Source organism: Panicum virgatum, chromosome 9N (genome assembly GCF_016808335.1).
Source record: "Panicum virgatum strain AP13 chromosome 9N, P.virgatum_v5, whole genome shotgun sequence".
Lineage (NCBI taxonomy): Eukaryota > Viridiplantae > Streptophyta > Magnoliopsida > Poales > Poaceae > Panicum > Panicum virgatum.
The window spans coordinates 9,708,210-9,730,877 of NC_053153.1; the positions used below are offsets into that span (position 1 = coordinate 9,708,210).

At 48.5% G+C, this 22,668-nt stretch overlaps 2 protein-coding genes and 1 pseudogene across 7 annotated transcripts; 2 read left to right on the forward strand and 1 right to left on the reverse strand.

Moving 5' to 3' along the window:
* The first annotated feature begins 10,825 nt into the window (after positions 1–10,825).
* Positions 10,826–14,505, forward strand: LOC120692352 (COMPASS-like H3K4 histone methylase component WDR5A). Its single transcript, XM_039975623.1, has 2 exons — positions 10,826–11,564; positions 13,924–14,505. The coding sequence occupies exons 1-2, from the start codon at positions 10,902–10,904 to the stop codon at positions 14,218–14,220; spliced, it is 960 nt and encodes a 319-aa protein (XP_039831557.1). The 5' UTR covers positions 10,826–10,901; the 3' UTR covers positions 14,221–14,505.
* Positions 14,506–15,370: 865 nt separating this feature from the next.
* Positions 15,371–17,159, reverse strand: LOC120691913 (annotated as a pseudogene).
* Positions 17,160–19,122: 1,963 nt separating this feature from the next.
* Positions 19,123–21,535, forward strand: LOC120692915 (thymidylate kinase-like). 6 transcript variants are annotated; one of them, XR_005682790.1, is made up of 8 exons: positions 19,128–19,238; positions 19,368–19,380; positions 19,475–19,801; positions 19,951–20,062; positions 20,149–20,208; positions 20,713–20,817; positions 21,082–21,282; positions 21,443–21,535. XR_005682790.1 is itself a non-coding variant. In XM_039976302.1 (7 exons), the coding sequence occupies exons 1-7, from the start codon at positions 19,145–19,147 to the stop codon at positions 21,190–21,192; spliced, it is 822 nt and encodes a 273-aa protein (XP_039832236.1). In that variant the 5' UTR covers positions 19,129–19,144; the 3' UTR covers positions 21,193–21,381. The 6 variants fall into 6 exon arrangements, 5 of the variants coding, with proteins under 5 accessions (XP_039832240.1, XP_039832236.1, XP_039832237.1 ...); XM_039976302.1 differs by lacking the exon at positions 21,443–21,535 and having other exon boundaries at positions 19,129–19,238; positions 21,082–21,381; XM_039976304.1 differs by lacking the exon at positions 21,443–21,535 and having other exon boundaries at positions 19,137–19,238; positions 19,328–19,380; positions 21,082–21,381.
* The last annotated feature ends 1,133 nt before the right edge of the window (positions 21,536–22,668 follow it).

The following is a 22,668-nucleotide window of genomic DNA, read 5'->3' on the forward strand; positions in this document are numbered from 1 at the left end:
ACTGCGCAACGCGGAAGAAATCGTCCGTGCATGCAAAGGCTGCCAGTTTTACGCCAAACAAACCCACCTGCCAGCCCAAGCCCTTCAGACAATTCCCATAACATGGCCATTCGCCGTGTGGGGTCTAGACATGGTCGAGCCACTCAAGAAGGCACCAGGAGGGTTCACCCACTTGCTTGTCGCAATCGACAAGTTCACAAAATGGATAGAGGCAAAACCAATAACCATGATCGACACCAAGGAGGCCGTCAAGTTCTTCCTGGACATCGTCTACAGATTCAGCGTGCCCAATTCCATCATCATTGACAACGGGACCAATTTCAAAGGTCACTACTTCCAAGAGTTTGCGGAAGGATACGGGATCCGGATCGACTGGGCATCGGTCGGACACCCGCGCACAAACGGGCAAGTAGAAAGAGCTAACGATCTAATCCTCCAAGGGCTCAAACCGCGCATTTTTGACATGCTCAAAAAGTTCGCGGGTCGTTGGGTGGAAGAGCTGCCGGTAGTGCTCTAGAGCTTGCGAACCACACCTAACCGGTCCACAGGACTAACACCATTCTTCCTAATGTACGGCTCTGAGGCTGTGCTGCCTTCCGATCTGGACTACGGCGCGTCAAGGGTCAAAGCCTTTGACCCAGCAACGGCAGCCGAAGCCCAGAGGGACGCGATGGAAGTCTTGGAAGAAGCAAGGCTCGCTACGCTACACCGATCGGCTCGCTACCAACAAACTTTACGCAGGTATCACGAGAGGCGCATACGGGAGAGGACGCTGCAGGTCGGAGATCTGGTCCTGCGACAGGTCATGTCGACAAAGGACAAGCACAAGCTCTCACCACCATGGGAAAGACCCTACAGCATCGCAGAGGTGATACGACCAGGCACCTACAAGCTAAAAGTCTCCGACGGTAACATTCTGACCAACTCTTGGAACATAGAACAGTTACGGCGTTTCTTCCCGTAAAAAGCACTAGTGGCTCAGTCTAAGTGCCCCGATCCGGCCACTTCTGGCTTGGCGCACTCGGGGGCCCGACACCTATCGATTTTTTTCTACCCGCACAGCACAGTGCACTCACCCGGCTTCCCGACTCGGCAACTCTCGGCCCAGAATCACTCGGAGGCCGCACACATGCATTTCTTGCATACTCACAGCACACACAAGCTCTCTAGATTCTAGCACCCCGACCCATCCACATTTGGCTCGGAGCGCTCAGGGGCCAGACCACGGTCTTCGACCATCCTACTTCCTGTTGTTTCTTGCCTCTACAGCCCCTTGCCCTGAGCACTCTCAGGCCAAGGCGCTCGGGGGCCTCGCCGGGATAAACCGCGTAGCACGCGCACATCGGTTTCTCCTGTCACATAATACATGACTCTTTCTGCTAATTCACATACTCTTCACCCTACTCAAGTGTTTTTTCCAAACTATCCGATCAATTGGATATGTGTAACGATCTACGACGACCAGCGAATGATGCCTCTGGGCCAGTCCCCGGCTATACGTCGCAGCCTACGATCAGCACGCACTTCCAAAAGAAAGGAATGCAGAGGACCAAAAATGTTCACGAGCAAGCAGAAGAGCGAATAGCAGAACCTCTTCAAAAAACATAAAAGATTACTTCGACCATGAAGCGCAATATGTTCAACCCCTCACCAGCAATTCCACATAAAACAAAAGCTAATATATCATTTTTTTTGCAACGGCGGATCCACAATCGAGGAAGGAGCGGCAGGCCTACCAGTCGACGACGCATCCGCCATGGCTCCGGTGCTCCCATCGCTCACATCCAACTCCCGCTCTGCGCGCCGGACTCTCCTTACCGCCGCGAAGGTCAGACCCCGCGCAACTTTGCTGGCAATGGGCTCTAACCTCCTGGCTACTACAAGGACATCCTCGTACGGCTTCCCGGTAGAGAGATCGTCTTCAAGACCCGCCAGGTCTAGCTCCAGATGTCGCATTACCATGGCGCTCAACGCAGTCGAAGCCCCGTGGTAAGCCACTATAGCCGTCAACACGACCAGCTCCTTGGGAACCTTCCAAAGATCATCCTACAGAGGGCTCGAGGGCGGGGAGCCCAGGACGCAGGAGCAAACCTCTTGAACCGACAACTGCAGCCGATCAAACTCATGGCGCAGGTTCCGGTTCCGAGTGGCTATTTCTGAAGGAAGCATCACCACACCGTGAGGCCACGTTGTAAACATAATCAAAAGAAGGGGATGCGAGGGAAATCACCATCCAGTGCTTTTTCCATCGCCTGATGACCCGTTTCTTGGCTCGCTAAGTCAGCCTCTGCGCGGGCATGACGGGCCCGCTCCTCTTCCAACTGAGCTTTTATGGCCGCGAGGTCACGGCGATACTCCTGGGCATCCGAGGCACGCGCGGCCTCCGCAGAACGCAACCGCTCTACGAGGTCCCGGCGAGCTGCATCGCCCATCACCTCGCGACCATGTTCCTCCCACAAGAAGGTTGACTTCCTCTTGGAGATCTTCTCCAATACCTGGAAGATGAAGGGAAGCCACAAGAGAACACCTACGGGCAGAAAAGAAGCAGATCCAATGAAAAAACCTTACCCCAATGGCTGGAGGCAGGCCAGAAGTAACGAGCTTCTCAGCCCGCTCTACCTCCCTCAGCAGCAGGGCAATGCGGCCCTTGGCAGAGGCAAGCACCTCTTGAGCCGCGGAACCCTGCCGACCCACGTTCTGCCAGAGTTTATCCTCCCTTGAGTCGTCCAGCACGAACCGCGCGGCGCTATCGTTGTCGCAAGACGGCCACTCCAACGGCCCCTGCGACGGACGGTAGGGAACCAGGGCACCCTCCGCTGATGGTGGCTCCACCAACACGGCGGCCTCCCCCGCGGACGGGGCAGGAGAGAGATCTCAGCAGAAGCACCCACGCGGTCCGCGGAATATGGCACGAACGCCGTGGTTACTCCGGCTGGCGAAAAGATGGGCCCCGGCACCGCCATTATCACCATTTGCGACGAGGACGCCCCCGGGGGCGCACCTCCTCCTCGACACTTGGCGAGCAGAACATCCAGCGAAGGATGCTCAATCCACTCACCAGCTCAGCCATCGATTGGAAACCGGTCGGGACCCTACATCGCAGAAACACAAAGCACATCACTAAAGGGCTGCCTCTCCGGAACACCAGAACGAAAGCGGCACTTACATTCTCGCCGCAATCTTCACCGAGATGGTCTCGGCCGTTACCACAGGCGGCGGCGGCCCGTCAGCCCCTCCGCGACCTGGAGAAAGGGTGTAGTCATCATCCCGAGAGACATCGCCAACGGCCCTCGGTGCGTCCGAACCCTCGCCCTTGAGTCGTTTCGCTGACTCAGGCTCCGCCTCGTCACGGGCGCGCTTGGGGGCCCCGGGTCAGCTCATCCCACATAGGGACGTGTCCGGACCAGAATCCTCGCCCCCAAGCGACTCCAGCTCCTCTTCCTCCTCCTCCCCGTCGGATCCGGACTCTGGATATTTCAGAGGCCGAGCGTCCACCAGGTCCTGAGCCTCTGCGGCATCCATCCCCTCGCAGATAAGCTTGGCCACCTCCTTTTCGCGACTCTCGTGCTCCCGGCCATGGAGCGCTCTCTTCCTCTTCCTCTCCGCAGCCCTCTTCTGCTGCTCAGCCTGGCGAGCGGCCGCTTCCGGCCCTTTGCCGCGATGGGGGAGAGACTTGGGCTTGCCAAGACCCTGCAATCGCGAACTACGATGAAACATGCAAGAACAGAAATACAGCAGGAGGGAATAGGAAATCGAAGACAAGACGGATACTTACCAGGTTGGGGGGCGACCCCGACCAAAAAAGGGACGGACCACCAATGGGTCGGCGGCCCTCCCCTGCGATCATACTATCAAGCCACCTCCACAGCCCAGAGCTGCCGGGGTCCTGCAGCTCCTCTCGCGGCTCGTCGTGCTCGTAATCCCACATCTTCCCTCGCAACGCAGAAAGAACGCGCACTTTGCGAAGGAAGATGATGGCAAATAAGCGGGCGCCATCGAGACCACGGGCCACCAAACCTTTCAACACCTCCTCGATCATCTCCACACGATTTTTCTGCCTTCGGGAGGACCCCCAAGTCCAACTCTCCCGCTTCTCCGGGGCATTCCTGGTGAACACCGGGAACGCCTCCTCTCTGCTGGAGGGGTTCCGGATGTAGAACCACTCATCATGCCACCCCCGGTTGTTATCCACGGGGGTGTACCGGGGATATGAGGCCTTCCCAGGTTTCCGCTGCAAGCCGAAGCCGCCCATGGGCGCAATCGCCGCCTCCGAAAGCGAAGCCCCAGCATCACGCCTAAGCGTAACTGGACGATCAACGAACATCTCCCGGAACAGATCCACATGTGGATCTATCCCGAGGAACACCTCGCACACCGTCACGAAGCCCGTGATGTGCAACATCCCGGTGGGGTTGAGGTGATGCAATCCGATTCTCCACTCCTCCAGCAAACCCAGCAGGAAGGGGTGGCGCGGGGTGACCGAGACCCTGCGCGTAAAAGATGCAGAAGGTGACCACCTCGTCGGGGCGTGGATGGGGACTGACCTCCCCAGACGGCGACGCCCTCTAGTAAGCCACATTCCTAGGGGGAATCGCCCCCTCCACGGCCAACCTCTCGAGTTGGGTCTCGGTCAGGGAAGACGGCCTCCACAGCGACATCGCCGCAACGGGGCTCTGACAGAATCACGGGAAGAGAGGCGGAGGCGGAGGCGACGGGGAGCAAAAGCGGAAAAGGGAGTGAGCGCTAAAGGCAGCGGAGGAAAGGGGGTGAGGCCAAGCAAGGAAGAAGGTAAAACCCCTCCGCTCCGCGTATTAAAGGGTCAGAGGGTTCGGCCTGGTAGGCCCCGACATCCAGCAAGGAATCCAAAGCAGCACGACATCGAACACGCCCCCGCCGGGCGGAGGGCGGGCCGGGCCCTGTGAGCCAATCACTCATTATGCACCGCCAAAGCCCAACCATTCCCGACCGCCCCCACGGGTTGGCAGGGCCCGAGGACAGTAAGCAGAACGACAGCAAGGGCAACGATTCCCTTTGACCCCGTCGCCCATGGCGAGAACGACCCTCCACCGAGGCGGTGCGCGTTTGCCGACCGTTAAACAGGGACAACAATGCCAAGTCTGATCGCACAGAGCAAATTTACTTCCGAAATGGTTTCGTCAAAACAATCGGCTGAGGGCCGTTACAACAAACAAAAGCTAGTTGTCCTCGACTCGAGGAGATAGTGAGTACAATGGATCAAATCCACTACATCCCTCAGGCGGGAAACCAAAAGAAAAAAGGTGGGAAGGCGCCCCAAGAACGCCATCTCCAGCTATGGCCTCACCCCTCAGCTGCAGAAGACAAAGGTAACAATCACCCCGAGCGAGAGGCAGAAGTCACGCTCCAGAGAACCCACAGGGTGTCCTCTGGAGTTTTCGCTGCTTCTGTCCCCCGGGGCCCGTTCCACCAGAAGGCCTGCAGCGGTGGGGAGCACGGGAGGCCACGACGCGGGAAGACTCCGAAGCCGACGTGAGGTAAGGCACTCCGAGAGTGCTACCTTCTGCTTGCAGCACCAAGTCCCCGGCAGCGCCAGCGCCGAGGAATACCAAGGTTGCCACAAGGGAGATATGGTCGCTTACCACGCCCCTAGGAAAGGGAACTAGTGGTTGGGCTCGCCTAATCTCGCTCCATGGCACCCCGGTTCCTCAGGGCCGGCACGTGACTCGCGGAAGGAGCGCGATAGCAGGTGCGTGTCTGAGGAGGATCCCCCGCTATTTGCAAGCATTCTTCTAGCACCAGAGACTCGAGCCATGCCCACTCTCATCTGGAGGACGGGTGTGGGGTGTGAGGAAGAGAACTACCAAAGGGATTTCCATGATCCGTTTTCTTGTGTGGAACTACGTATCCACAATACCCTTATTTATAGGTAAACGTGGGCACGAACGGCCCCAGCGTTCAGTGGGCCAGCCAAAACGGGGCACACCAAAGGCCCTCACCTAACCAAACCCCCTCTTGAATGCCGACGGGACGGCGCCGGCATGCCAAACAACCGCCGTGCCACTCGGGGCACGATCGCTGCACGACCCACCAATGGGAGGCGGTCCCGAGCAGGGGAGAAAACGAGGTGTCCGCGCCACAGCGATAAGTCACGACGACCGGCCTCGAGATTCCACGGCCCTTCAGCCGGCCATCAAGACGGGCCAGACCCCATCACGCCATCGCTGGCGCACGCCGAAAGCTGAGGGCGCGGGCAGTTGGATGGGACGCCCCGGTCAGGGGTTATCAAGACCAAGTCCAGCGGATCCACGATTATGAAAAATCACGGAGCCGCTCGGGGGCCTCTGACGGGGGTGTAAACCCGAGATCCCTAACAGGCCCGACTCGTACGAAGAAAAGCCCGGCAGGTTAGCTGGGCCAAGAACGAAATGGCCCACCAAGCCGCGTGGGGAGCTGCCTTCGCTCCTAAGCCAACGAACCTGGGAGACTGACCTCCTGGGACACGTGGCCCCCCCGACCTGGCACCCTAGGTCAGAGCCGTGCCGCTGACCCGGGACGTGTGCTCCAAGAACGCCGCGCCTTCTGACAGGTGTGCCGGCCAAGATAAGCTCCGTGCAGGCCCCAAGACGCCAGCTCTCCTTATCTTGCGGCAAGGGCTCAGGCAGCAGGACTACCAGACAAGGGGACAACACCGCTCGCGCGGGCCCCGTGACATAACGGGACGGGGCGTCCACAAATGCTGCCTCCCCTCGCCGTAATGATGGTTGCCTCTGTGCACCACCTCATTAAGCCAGCGAGTGTGACCGGACAACCCCGGTCAGACTTCGGTAAGACACTCCTCACCGGGTGCGCCGTCTGGCTGACAATAGCTAGGAAAGGGAGGCGTGAGATAGCCCCGCGGACAAGGGACGTAGGCACCGACGGACAAGATCGGAGGAGACCCCCGAGCGATCATCCGAGTGGATGCGCCGTCCCGACTGAGCCAGGATGGGACAACACCGAGGGAACGCGTTGCCCGAGGAGATCACCAGGATCATCCCTTGCCCAAAAGATCGCCAGGATCAAGCCTGCCCACTCCCGACCGATCGAGTGGGCCCCGACGACTGACAAGGACGAATCGCACCCCGACGGTGCCAAGACATAGCGCTAGATATCTGTAATGGGGGCCCCACCTTGAACTATAAAAGGAAAAGTCCCCCACGTAGGAAAGGGTTGGACTCCCAGAGATCCAGCACTGCTTGACCAGCTTGTAAGCTCCCCTCTAAACTTTGAGCACCCGGGCTCGAGAGCAATAGAGCAAGAACACCACCCCCCATACTAGACGTAGGGCATTTTAGGCTCAAATCAGTCTAAATCCTCGAGTCTTTGTGTGCTAGATCATATCCGATCAAGCGCACAACAAACGAGCAAACGAGTAGTTTTGTGTCGCTCATTTCCCGCAGCGACACCCATGTTATGTTGTTTCTCTTTTTTTTACCAAAGGGGTTGGATCCTATATTTCTATGCATTAAAAAAGCAGCTCCCTAGAGAAAGTACAAATTACAGCCAAGTTATACAATTTAACTCTGCAATCCTTGGATCCTCGCACATCCCACCTCCTACACATCGCACCAAGGTACCTAACGAGATTTCTAGCATTTTGTAGCCTCAAGACGGCTCCCCTCTCGGGCGCCTCGGCCGTCATCATCTTGACCTTGGAAGAGAAAGAGTCTTACGTCGCTGACCGAATTGGCGACCGAGAAAAGTCCACATCTGCTGGAATTGCCATGGAGGACCAAAAGCTTGGCAACTGGAAAATTTCTCAATGTTTAACTCTCTCTTGTTCCCCGTTCATGTCACCTTGTCAACTCCTTAGCTTGCCTTTTGGAGAATGAGATGCCGCCCGATCTCATGCTATGGCAAGCCACATCAGGCGGGAAAATTTGTTCACGTCTCTTGGCTTCCTGTGATCTCAATGGAGTACATATTTTTCCTTTTTTTTACACGGGTATAAATTTTCATCTTCTAAAAGCTAAATCAACAATTCTCAACATTGTTCCGCAAAAGTTCTCCTTCGCCATTATATTGCAATTTGCCAATAAGAGGATTCTCGCAACAATCCAAACAGATGTAATAATCATAGTCACATCGTCGACGGATGTGCCCTTTTAGTTTTGGTAAGGAAAAAGTCTATTTTGCCTCCTCCAACTTTCACGAAAGTCTGATTTTCCTCCTTCAACTATAAAACTGGACATATGGCCTCCCCAACTTATCAAAACCGGACAACTTTCCTCCCTAAGTGGTTTGAGACTGAGGTGATAGTGGTTTTGACAAAAAAAAATTTTATTTTTCATACGTGCAACTTTAGAAGTAACAAAGTATCACCTAGAGAGCTCTCAAAATCATGATATTTCACAAAACGCTAAAACAGACCATGGATAGCAGTACAACAAGATGTGCAAGATTTTATTGAATAAAATTTAAATTGTTAAAATTTTAAAAGGAGGCATAATAAAAATTTTCCTAATTTTTATGGTACCTAAATGATTGGTATCTTTGTTTGGCACATGCTATAGTATATAGCCCATGTGCCAAACAAAGATACCACATCAACAAGGTTTAAAAGGATGCACATATATAATGTTATCAAATTTTTAGTAATTATTTGGGTACCTAAAAAATTAGAAAAATTGTGATTCTATGTTCATTTGAAATTCAATAATTTAAATTTCATTCAGCAAAATCTTGCACATCTTATTGTAATGTTATCCATGCTCTATGGTTTAGCATTTTGTGAAATATCATAATTTTTTATACTTTGTTACTTCTAAATTTTCACATATGAAAAATCCAAAAAAAAAAATCAAAACCATTATCACCTCAGCCTCAAAACCAGTCAGGGAGGAAAGTTGACCAGTTTTGAAGAATTGGAGGAGGTCATACAACCGGTTTTGTAGTTGGAGGAGGAAAATTAAACTTTCGTAAAAGTTGGAGGAGGCAAAGTAGACTTTTTTATTTTGGTAATGACTTTAATATGGCCGGCCGTACATTCGTGCATATTCACGGCCGGCTCCATCCGCTGTCCACACACCTACCACGAGTTGGAGATCACACGATATCTGTCAGTACCCACGAGTCCGTTGATAGTCCGTCCTCCGTTCCTCTGCCTCTCTCCCGCCATTCCCCATTTCGCATCCCTAGGGTTGGCGCTCCTCTCTTCGCCGCAATGATGGACCCGCACCCGCCGACGGACCGCGCGGGGGGCCTGGGGTGGAGGGTGCGCTTTGGCCAGATAACCAAAAAGGGTAGGCCGTACGTTAGCTGCACCCTTTAGTTTTAGCATAGTTGAGTGGAAGTGGTTCCTCTGCAATTCATATATGAGTCTCACACTCCCACTATCATCAGGCCGTGTTTAGTTTTTTACATGTAAAAATTTTGCGTTGGAATCTTACTAATTTGAAGTACTAAATGAAGTCTATTTATAAAACTTTTTGCATAGATGGGTTGTAAATCGCGAGACGAATCTAATGATGCTAATTAATCTATGATTAATCCATAATTAGCAGATGGTTACTGTAGTATCACCGTTGCAAATCATAGATTAAGTAGGCTCATTAGATTCGTCTCGCGATTTACAGCACATCCATGCAAAAAGTTTTGTAAATAGACTTCATTTAGTACTTCATGCATGTATCTCAACATTCGATGTGACGTTTTTTTTTTGCGTTTACAGGTTTCCGGGTAAAAATCTAAACAGAGCCTCAGAGCCATCCCTGCAGTTACCTATCCATAAGGAGACGTGTCAGTTTGCACGCAAAGCTAACCTTTAAGAATACCTCGAGTTACATGAATAAACTAATAGTAGCCTTTTCATTACGTTGTCACTTACAAAATACAAACATGTTGTAGATAAATTCTCCAATGGACTACTCACCCAAGCTTGTTTTGTATATTGCGCTGGACTCTCCTATCCTTCTATTCTCGCTATCCGTGCCAGCACGACTCTTCGTTAAAGCTAACTTTTTTTTTTGTCTCTCCCTGTCCTCACTATCTTCCACACTGATAAAAAATATTACGCATACGAACCCTGACCAATTATGGTTGAGGATTTGAGGTTTGCACAACTCTCAAGCAAGACGTTTAAGCTGATCCAACTTTGCCTACTTTGTCTTAACAAAATGTCTAGATCTTGAATTAGAAGTTATGCAAATTCATCTGTTTAGAAAATCATGCTGGATTCCGAAAGTGATGGAAGAGCAGATTCAGAACACTTGCTCCCAATCCAAACCTCCAACAATAGGGTACATATATGACATAACTAGTCGAATTTTATGACAGGACTTCACTACATGTTTATGGCAACCGTTCTTCGCTAGTTTGCTATCTTTCTCTGCCCCTCTTCTTTTTTTTCTCAACAAAAAGCATAGTACCCTACAATCCATATCCATCCCTTAATATACCTTTTTCTTCATTTTAAAAGTTATTGTAAGTCGATTTAGCAATTCAGATATATAGATTTTGCGATCCACCTAGGTAACATTATGTCTAGATACACAATTAAAATTATGTATCTAGATTTGCCAAAATAATTTACAATTTGAAACTTATGAAGTAGTAGTCAAATTAAATTAACCGTCCCATATATGAGAACCTGGTGCTCCAACTTCCAATTCTCGAAACAGCACAATCCAAACATCAATTCGTGATCCAAATACGGAATCGAAGCTTAATTCAGCCCTCTTCAAATTTCCTAGATCCAAGTCATAGCCCAACATCTCGAATTCCCAGAGGCCTTTTAATGGGCCCGAAATAGCCCATTACCTCGACCCACGCCACACGCCTCCGTTAAAAACGGAAATCATTCACGCCGTCGGTCCACCGAGCGAACCACCGTCTCCGTGGAGAAAAGCTCCCTCAAAAACCCCAAACCCTTTCGATCGGCGGCAATGGCGGCGCCGGCGGCCGACGATGCCTCTGCATCCCCAGGCTACGTGCTCCGCTCCACGCTCTCGGGCCACCGCCGCGCCGTATCCACCGTCAAGTTCTCCCCCGACGGCCGCCTCCTCGCCTCCGCCTCCGCCGACAAGCTCCTCCGCGTCTGGTCCTCATCCGATCTCACCCCCGTCGCGGAGCTCGCAGGCCACGGCGAGGGTGTCTCCGACCTCTCCTTCTCCCCCGACGGCCGCCTCCTCGCCTCCGCCTCCGATGACCGCACCGTCCGCATCTGGGACCTCGGCGCCGGCGGCGGGGCCCGCCTCGTCAAGACGCTCACGGGCCACACCAACTACGCCTTCTGCGTCTCCTTCAGCCCCCACGGCAACGTCCTCGCCTCGGGGTCCTTCGACGAGACGGTGCGCGTGTGGGAGGTCAGGTCCGGGAAATGCCTCCGCGTGCTGCCGGCCCACTCCGAGCCCGTCACCGCCGTGGACTTCGATCGCGATGGCGCCATGATCGTGTCGGGTAGCTACGACGGGCTCTGCCGTGTCTGGGACTCGGCTACCGGCCACTGCATCAAAACCCTCATCGACGACGAGAGCCCACCGGTGTCCTTTGCCAAGTTCTCGCCCAACGGCAAGTTTGTGCTCGCGGCAACACTGGATAGCACCTTGGTGAGTCGTTTGCAGTTGATTGCTCCTTCTGAAATTTTCCATTTTACACTTGCCTTTCCTTTCCAGCTTGTTGCATATTTGAAAAACTCAAATTGCTACTATGTTGTCCATATTATGATGGGGCTATATGATTGTCCATAGTACAACAGGACTGTAAAACTTGAGCATTGTGGTTGCTGTAGCAATAAACTATAAGGGGGACTATAAGCCTGGAGGTTCAGAGCAGTATAGTATAGCTCGTGTGGCATGTTCTGAAGGATCCTGGTGGTTAGTTGTAGAGTGCGCCTGTCAGTGCTGACTTGCCTGGTCAGGATGATATTGTCGTAAGCTTTGTGTTTGCTATCATAATAAGGCTTGCTCCTTGGATAGTTTTGACCATAGCTTGCTACCATGAGGTTAAATTTCTGTTATGTTACATAGCCTGGGAGGGTGTTTGCTACTTCAGGAGCCTCTGAGGTAGTCCAACCTTATTTGGGTGTTGTTGGAGGGCATGCTGTTTCATTGATCCTTGAGGCAACCTGATGAGCCTATATCTAAACAGAAACTTGCAACATATGGTTATTGAACTATTATGTATTCCAACAAAGTCATTTTTGTGGCAGGACTTAGCAGACCCCCACATTAGTATCTTACAGCCAGGGCATCCTCTTGTGCTTGCTGTAATCTACTAAAGTGAGTATCTGAAGTAGTGTAGATGTACGTGATCTTTACTGAATTTGGTATGTTTTGCACATAGTCCGGTGAAGCAGTGACTTTCTTTTAGAATTAGCAACAATTGCTAAATGTTTAGTCATGTTGTTGGTCTCTTTGTTGAGTATGGCATGATTTGAAATATATTAATATGTAATTAAATTATGTTCCTCCAGAAACTGATTCTTACTATATCTGTTCATGAAATCTTAAAATTTTAGTGTATTGTGATCCCATATCACAATTAATCCAGAGCTTGAATTGGTTATGCATGAAGCTGTTTTCGAGGTGTTGATTAGGCGGTAAGGTCTAGGTTGGCTCAGGGCAAGGCGTGCTGTCGACTTGGGGCACATACCTTCTCTTGTTCGATACTGACATCACCCCACCTTTCTCCGACTTGATCCCACCGCTGCACGCCTTCTCTGGCTTGATACCACAGGTTTCACACTTTCCGGTTTAGTTCTGCCCTTGCCCACCCCCTCTACAGGCTGATTCCTGCGTCTTTTGTTCTTGTCCGACCACTGAGGGAGGCGACATGGAGTGTTGCACAGGAGGTTGCTTCTGTGGATGGGAGTATCTGGAGGGCACATGAGTTGACTGCTGCTTGGGAGGGGTAGAAGGTTCTTATGGGATTTTTAGGATTGGGATTGGGCTTTAGTGGCTAGTGGGCTGTGCCTGATAGTGGTAATGGTACATGTATTTTCCTATTGTCCCTTGTTTATCTGATACATGTGTTTGTATGGTGTTGCCTTGCCTTGCATCTTAGGTGCCTAAATGGTATAGGACGGTTGTGGATTGACTCTCCTTCTCTTACTTCTTTAATGACCATCATGAAGCCAGACATGGTGATTTTAAATGCAGCAATTAAACATATATCTACCTTGCATCTAATCATAGGCGCTTGATCATGTAGTTTTTTAAGAGTCCATAAAAGCAAGGGATCTTACATCCTCCATTAGAAGTAGGCAGCGCATGAACCACTAGGCGTAGAGCGCCATGGAGTTGCCACTGGTTTCACTATGTTGGGGTTATAGATGCCCACAGCTGTTCACACATGGAAGTGTGCAGCGACATCGAGTATGAGTTAGGATGCAATTCGGCTGGAAAACAAGGAACTAAAATTGTCTCCTATTAGCATTTTTGTAAGACACTGCATTCTTATGGCATTTGTAAAGGAGATTTGGATGCAGTGAAGACCTTGATCCATGCCACCGAGCTGTAGGATCAACCATTTTCTGTATATAGATGGATTTCATAAGCTTGATGAACATGAGATTTCTGGTTTTATTGTTCCATTTACTTGGAGAATTGCCGTAATTTAGCAGTTCATGATATTATCTTCTGCCCCAGGCACTAGTTGTCTGTTCTGCACTGTTATCTTTTAGATGCCATGTGCATTTAGAATCATACTCGTATTTGATATTTTAGACGTTACTTCAGCTCATTTTCAATTCATTGCCTCATCTTTTAATATGCTTTTGGGTACCAAATGATGATATGCTACATACCGTAGGTATGCTCGTAAGTGTGAGTGCACTGAATGCTGTATTCAGCTATATGTTAAAATGAAACATCTACCAGTTTTATTTCCACAAGTGTGTAGCAGTCTACTTTGATGAATCAACGACAGCTTATGAGAAACTGCTCATGCATTGTTTGTTTTAAGCAGAGGCTCTGGAATTTCTCAGCTGGAAAGTTTCTGAAGACATACACTGGTCATGTAAACACAAAGTATTGCATTCCAGCGGCATTTTCAATCACGAATGGCAAGTATATTGTCAGCGGCTCGGAGGACAAATGTGTCTACCTTTGGGACCTGCAATCAAGAAAAATAGTGCAGAAGCTGGAAGGCCATACTGATACTGTCATTGCAGTTTCATGCCACCCCAGGGAAAACATGATCGCATCAGGAGCACTCGACAATGACAAGACGGTGAAAGTCTGGGTCCAAAAGGAGGATCAATGAGCTGCCTTGTTTACGCTTATCTGTTTCGATTGTCATGTGGGCCTGACTAATGGTAAGTAAGCTATTTAGCTTCCCAAGCAACTAAAGATTGCTGCAGTGGAGAATGTAATGCTTCTGGGATGTGTAACCGAGTGTTTGTCTGCTCAGCAGCGCGGCGATGATTCAAGTAAACTGAATGTTCTGTAGAGAGCTATTCCTGGGATGATGTAAGAAAAACTGAACCGAGCAATGCTTTGACTTTGTTTGTGTCTTCTCGGGGGTTACTGATCTTGGGATGTGGAGCCATTTTGTATCTCGCTATCTTTTGGAATGTTTTTGGGGTGCTATAGCTATATAGGTAGTTTATGCTGTGCACTGTACACGGAAGTACATATTTCAGCCACATTTTGCTCGGTCCTCCCCCTGTTAGCCCAGTTGCGTTGTTGTCGTCCTTATCGTTTCAGAAATTGAACTAAATCCTAATAAATTAGCACTTTTGCTATAGCACCACATGGACTAATTGGACTTAATAAATTCGTCATCCCAATTAGCCTGTACTGTTAGTATTATAATTAATCTATATTTAATACATCTAATCAGTAACCTAACATTCGATGTGACAGGAACTATAGTCCATGGAACCAACTAATTAAGCTTAATATATTCATCTCGCAAATTAGCCTATACAATTAGTTTTATAATTAATCTATATTTAATGCTAATCAGTAACCTAGCATTCGATGTGATTGGAACAAGTCTATGGAACCAAACATCCACAGTCGGGGTATGGATTCCCAATCCCAATGCTTTATTCACACAGACAGCAGAGTAGGAAAGATCTTTCCACTCGTCTTTCTACCTTGGTCTTCTCGCATATCACAGAATTCGCAAACGAACGCACCAGATAACTATAGTCATTTCCATGTTCCGAGTATTCGTGAAGTTGCATTGTCTCATTAGGCTCGTGCATACAGCACACAGAATCAAAACTCCAGATTACCAAGCAAATCTCTAGATATCTAGATTAACCAACAAAATAACACCTCATGTAGGGAATATACTTGTAAGAATCCAAATACTCATTTCACAACGCCAGTATGTTACCAAAATAACACAGCAGTTCTTAAACGATGTGTTAGTCAAGCATTATGGTGCCCCAAATGCGGGTACATCACTTCTTGGTAGCAGCCTTGGCCACCTTGGAACCAGTCGGGTACTTCTCAACAGTCCTGATGACTCCAACAGCAATTATCTGATTCTTGTCACGGACAACAAAACGACCAAGGGGAGGGTACTCGGAGATGGTCTCCACCACCATGGGCTTGATGGGAACCATTTTCACCAGACCAGCATCACCGTTCTTTAAGAACTTGGGCTCCTTCTCGAGCTCCTTGCCAGAACGTCTGTCAATCTTGGTGAGGAGCTCAGCAAACTTGACAGCAACGTGGGAGGTGTGACAGTCCAGCACTGGCGCATAGCCCTTGTAAATTTGTGTAGGGTGGTTCATAATGATGACATGGGAGGTGAAGCTGGCAGCCTCCTTGGCAGGGTCATCCTTGGAGTCGGAGGCCACATAACCACGCTTGAGATCATTCACAGCAACGTTCTTCACATGGAAGCCCACAATGTCACCAGGAAGGGCTTCCTGGAGAGCCTCGTTGTGCATCTCAATAGACTTGACCTCAGTAGTCAGGCCGCTAGGACCAAAGGTAACAACCATGCCAGGCTTAAGGACACCAGCTTGGACGCAACCAACAGGCACAGTACCAATACCACCAATCTTGTACACATCCTGAAGGGGGAGACGCAAGGGCTTGTCCGAGGGCCTATTGGGCTCATTGATCTGGTCAACAGCCTCAAGCAGGGTTGGCCCCCTTGTACCAGTCAAGTTTGGTGGACCTCTCAGTCAAGTTGTCACCCTCAATACCAGAGATGGGAACAAAAGGAATTTTGTCAGGGTTGTAGCCAACCTTCTTGAGGAAGTGAGAGATGTCCTTCACAATTTCATCATAACGGGCCTTCGAGTACCGCGGTGCTGTGGCATCCATCTATAAACCCAACAGCAGCAAAACATTGCAGTTACATGACATAGATAATGTTCAGAGACACAGGCCATAATACAAGGACAGGTACAAAGTCAGCATATCCAAGTGACCAGTTATACAGCACATAATGTAAAGACCCCACAAGCATGTGACAAAAATATGTTACTTGAAATGCGTAATGTCGTAATCAAAATCACAATAGAAACTTATAACAACCTCATATAGGGCTGCAAATTTACGGAGTACTGTCATTCATAAATTGTATGAAACAGATGGTTATTATCAAAGCATTTTGCATTTATTTCAAATTAAACAAATACCTACCAATCAGATAAAGAGGATCACAGAAAGGATTATGTTATACAGCTATATAAATAGGATTTATCAGCATCCATATTTAAAAGGGCCCCAGCTTATGAACCATACATTTACAATGAGTTGCTGGAATTATACCTTGTTACAGCAGCAAATCATCTGCTTCACTCCAAGAGTGAAAGCAATGAGAGCATGCTCGCAGGTCTGGCCATCCTTGGAGATACCAGCTTCATAACCACCAGTAGTGGAATCAAGGATAAGGATGGCACAGTCAGCCTGGGAGGTACCGGTGATCATGTTCTTGATGAAGTCACGGTGTCCAGGCGCATCAATGACAGTGCAGTAGTACTTGCTGGTCTCGAACTTCGACAAGGTGATATCGATGGTGATACCCCTCTCACGCTCAGCCTTGAGCTTGTCGAGCACCCATGCGTACTTGACGGACTTCTTGTTCATAATGGCAGCCTCTTTCTGAAGCTTCTGCATCATATGCTTGTCAATACCTCCAAGCTTGTAGATCAGGTGGCCAGTGGTGGTCGACTTGCCAGAGCTGATGTGGCCAATGACCACAATGTTGATGTGACTCTTCTTCTTACCCATGGCTGCGGCATAAAACAAATCAATAGTAAGAAACAAAGTATGGGATAAGGCACATATGTTGCTGTTTCAAAGTGAAATAAAACAGATAATATACAGATCTAAAAGGGAAAGTTGATGCTGCACACGAAGGAACATTAAGGAACAACAAACTACTGGCACACAAAAAACATGGATAGCACCTGGCCATCCCTCCACTTTCAAATTCACCAATTCTTAGGCACAGACAGAACTAAACCACCGAGGTTTTAGTACACTGAACCAACAGAACAATGCAGACATGCAGCAGCAGCAACAGCACAAATCAGTTGCAATCGACCAATAAGCATATCAGACTCAAGACTATCAGCTATTAAATATTCTACTGCATGGACTAGCACATTTCATCACACAAAAACATCATTAAAAAACTGTTAACTAGGCTTTTTTATATTTGGCTATTTGCATTAGAAAATTACTAATGTGTTACTGGGTAGCACATGCACCTTTGGCCTTCAAGGACACCAGCGCCTTAGTCCTAACAGCACGGGCAAACAGGATCTCCTTGTAGATATTCAAGTATGTCCCCTTGCATAGGGAGCTTCTGAAGAAGTACACCCTACTGATGAGTAAGAGGATGGAGATCGAGAGACGCCTGGTGGAGAAGATTGGGCGGGCATAGGAAAGTTGTGATTTGTGAAGCATTGCTACACCTGTCGGGGCACGAAGAATTGTGAATAATCGTGACTATCATCTCTTATGCCAACTCTCCAGTAGAAGTGTTAGAGTTGTTGGTTCTAAGCACTCTACGAACCTGGTTCGGCAAAGCAAATTTGCCAAGATTTGAACCAGTGTATTGTTGGCATCAACTTTAAAAGAAAAACTTTCCATTCCTTGCGTAACAGAATCTATGATCAATTTCATCCGATGAAGGATCTGTTTGCAAATTGTGTGTTATATCTTATATTTTGTTACTGCAGTAAAAACTGAAATATGGAAGTTATATAATTTTGCATATTAATCTCAATGCCTATATTGTTAGATTGTTGTGTTTGGTGGCCAAGAACAAAAATATGAATCTCTCTCTCTTTTCTATTATAAGATAAAGCAAGCAATGATTTCTTTCCGCCAATTGGAGTTCTAATCGGAATCCGGGGTGACTGTATTTTGAGTTAAGAGTCCGAAACCATTTAGAATTAGCGTTTGATGAATACAATAGAAAATGATCGATACGTACTATGTTATATGAAATACCTATATTGTATAATATATGTTAATCAATATATTTATATGGTTTCCGTAGCAGCATGCAAGTATATTTGCTGGGAACATATCAGGTGCAAATCAATCTTTTCGTGTAAACCGCAAAAACTCCAATCTAGACCATCGGATCAACATCTAAGGGACACGGGGGGATTTGATAATGTTACAATTAACCGCCTGCTCTTGAATTGGTTGCAAATCCCCCTCCCACTCCCCCTGCGCCCCCCTTTGAATGTTGATCTGGTGGTTCATATTGGAGTTTGCATGGTTTGCAACGACATATTGGTTTGCACTGATATGTTTCCTTGTTTGGTTTCATCAGTAGCACAAGTAGCACAAACTTTGAACAATAATTAGAGATACTAAATAAAGGCAGTTTACAAAACTAAATTCACAATCCTTACGCTACTTCGCGAGACGAATCTAATGAGGCCTTTCATCGCACGATTAGAGGATGGTTACTGTAGCAACACTATAGCCGATCATCAATTAATTATCGTCATGAGATTCCTCGCGAAAAGTTACACTCATCCTTGAAAAGATTTTACAAATAAATTTCGTTTAGTGCTTCAGGCAAGATTCTTTTGTAGCACGTTTTGTGCTACGAACCAAACATGGCAATATTTGCTAGTATATACGATACGATATCTGAAATCGCAGCCCAAGGCCCAATCTCTAGGGCCGGCGTTGTGCTCTAACCAAAACCAATCCTCTGTCCCCTGGACCCTGGGCCCTGGCGGCTGGCGATGCGCGAGGTCCGAGCCATAGACGGCGGCGGCGGGCGGGCGGGCGGTCGGGCGGTCGCGAGCAGCACTGCAGCAGCCAACACCGGCAGGTGTGGTATGTCCCGACCTCGCCCCTATCTCTCTTTGTCTCCTCCCTCTTTCGCGTTGTGCTTAGCTTGATTCTACGCAAATCGGTACACTCAGTTGTGCATGACTACATTGGTTCGGCTCGCCGGAAGAGCAGCTTCCTGGAGCAGGTAAGGCGTGTCTGATCGCTTCTGATTCTTTTGTGAACTAGAAGATTCATATGTCCGATCCTTGGGATGACAGTGCCTGCAATCTTTGTTGCAGGAGTGGCAAATCGGCGGCGCCCTCTGGTCTCGGCTTGTCTGCACAGCATCGGAGGGCGTTTCAGGGCGTGAGAATGGCGAATGCTGGCAGCAAGAGTGGGCGTGGTGCTCTGATTGTACTGGAAGGGTTGGACCGGAGTGGCAAGTCGTCACAGTGTGCTCGGCTGCTGTCCTATATGGAAGGCCAGGGTTGCCGTGCTGAAGGGTGGCGGTTCCCGGATAGGGGCACCAGTGTTGGGCAGATGATCTCTGCCTACCTGGCAAATGAGTCGCAGCTTGATGACAGAACGGTTCATTTGCTCTTCAGTGCGAACCGCTGGGAGAAAAGGTATGCTCTTATCACAATGTAACAAAACTGTTACAACATGCTAGTGTGATACGTGGGAAGTTTGGTCTGAGTTATATGCTGTATAACGTGCCCAATGATTCAAGATTGCTGTAACTGTGGAGCTGTTTCGTTTGGTTGGACAATTGCAGAGCTTTGATGGAAAGCAAGCTACTTGGCGGAACTACTCGCATCGTAGACCGTTATTCTTATTCTGGAGTGGCTTTCTCAGCTGCTAAAGGGCTTGATATTGAATGGTGCAAGGTGAGCTTGGTAACATTGTGCTGTATAATGATTTCCTATCTTCGCATAAATACCTGGAAGTTGAGCAGTGACGCCTACTATTTCAGGCTCCAGATGTTGGATTTATAGCTCCAGATCTTGTAATTTATCTGGATGTACAACCCGAGGTATTCTGTTTATACTCTCTCTTTTTTATTCTGTTTATATTTATACTCGCTACAGTATGTTTATACTCTCTATATTCTGTTTATACTGAGTTAGTGTTCCATAATGAAGGTGCTAGATATTTTTTTCAGTTTTATTACATTATTTACAAACTGTAGTGATGATAGCTATTGTTCGGCCTTAACCAAATCAAAATAGCCTTTACATGTAGAACTCGGTGATTATGATGTGGTTAAGGTCGCCTTGTATTGAATTCTGTCCTGGAAGCTGGAACACTAAAACAATCCACTTTATTTCTGAAGCCTTTGCCAAAGGGCGGAAATTTGGGGGGTGGGAACTTTTTGTTCAGCAATTTTCTTTGCCCACCTGCCTGTAATGCTGCATACCAGCCTGTATGCTGAATTGATGTTCGATGTCAATGTGTCATGTGTCACAAATTCCACGCTTCAATAGTTTATATTGATTATCCTCCTGCTTCATAGTGGTATGCGAATCTATTGTTACAGAAAGCGGCTGAAAGAGGGGGCTATGGTGGTGAGCGATATGAAAAGATTGAATTCCAAAAGAGAGTTGCAGATCGTTATCATTCACTCCGTGATTCGACATGGAAGGTAACTTAGTTTCTTCAACAATCACCGCAGTATGGTCTTTTGTGTTTGCTTTGTCTCTTGTGCAAGTGACTCTAGTTCTGTGTGTCAACTCAAGGGACCAGAGTGGCAGGCTATATTCTCTTCGACTTCTTGTGATCTATTTCTGAATGCTAATATTGCTAGTTTGATGTGTGAAATAGAAACTCCCTAGATAAAGCAATCCATAATGTAAATTTTGTTATCAAATGAATCTGCAAATCTTACTCAACTCTTGTGTTTATGGAGATTGTTGATGGTTCCCTTTCAATGGAGACCGTGGAAGAACAGCTGAGAGAACTGGCTACGAACTGCATTCAGGAGTCTCAAGAGAAGCCACTTACCAATCTGGCTTGGTGAAGCGCCACCATCCCGTGAAGAAACACAGCTCAGCAAAGGCTGATACATCCGTGTCTTTATGTGATCCACCGTTTGCTGGTATGAGTTGAGGTAGATTTGCTTTGCTTGGAGTGAGACTGAATAGTTGTTTTGGTTGGACTGAGGCTGAATAGTTGAAATGGCAAAGTTGTTAACCCCGTATTCCCGTTCCATCTGACGTTCCAGCCATTCCGTGAGTCTGCGTTGTTAAGAAATGGCTTTTTTTCTATAGGTTAAGAAATGGCGTTGGAAGTTTGGATACTGCGTATACACTGAATATCCGTCTGCCCGTTAAAAAAAAGAATACCCGTCTGCCCGTTAAAAAAAAAGAATACCCGTCTGCTGAGTTGGGCTTTCAATATACAGGTAAGGCCCGTCTCCACAGAATGACCTTTGCGTGAGTTGGGCTTTGAATGGTAAGGCGGCTTTGAATGGTAAGGCCCATAATTCTGCGGTTTTTTCTTTTTTATATTAAAAAAATAAAAATTTCAAAAATATATGTCCGTTTTGCAATATTTCAAAAATACCTCCCGGTCGCCCCCCATAGGGCGACAGGCCTAAAGTGTAATTTTTTTTCTTCAAATTCGCAACGAGGTCCTTGGAGAAAAAAAAGGGGGCCTGTCGCTCCCCCCAACGGGCGACAGGGGCCTGTCGCCCACCCCTGGGGCGACAGGGGCCTGTCGCCCGTTGGGGGGCGACAGGGTCCCCTCCAAGCCCTGGCCGCCATTCCTTTTGTCATTTGAGCCTAAAAATTCAGGAAAAAAGCTGGAGTGCTTGCCGTGTTGTTACATCTTTTTGAAATGGTGGAAGAGCACTACTATTGGGTCACGTATGTCTGGGCAAAGAATGCGATATTTGGGAAACCCGTGATCGCCGTGCTGAGTAGTGGCAACCTGTGATCTCGTACTCGCAGCTAGATACACTATGGTTCCTATTTTAAGCTATTCGAGCGTGTAGTCGTCATCATCGTCGGCAGGATCTCGGCCGCTAACTCCTACCGCACATAACTTGTCCTTCATTAAATCACGGAAAAAATCGCAAGAACTTCCCTTATTTCACGAGCATTATGGAACCCACAAACATAACAAGTTCACATCAATGATACCTATAGAAACAAATGACAAGTAAACTAGCACAATCATAAACATCGGATACAAATAAGCGATCCGCAGCTATCTCATTACAAATAAACATCAGAGATACAAACATCAGATATATCTAACCACCCCTAGGGCGTCGGACCCTCTTAGCCCTCTGCTGGGCACGGACATGGCCCTCGGAGTAGGTGAGAACATCCGGAGACCTCACCTGTCGCTCAGGACGCGCAAGGGGCTGTGGTGTCTGCTGCTGAGAGATCCCAAGTGGTGCTCCTCCTAGCTGTGAATACCCCAAGACATCGGGGTCGCCTTGCGCGGCAGGCTCTTCTGGACTCAAGCTGTCGAAGTCGTCTAAGGTGAA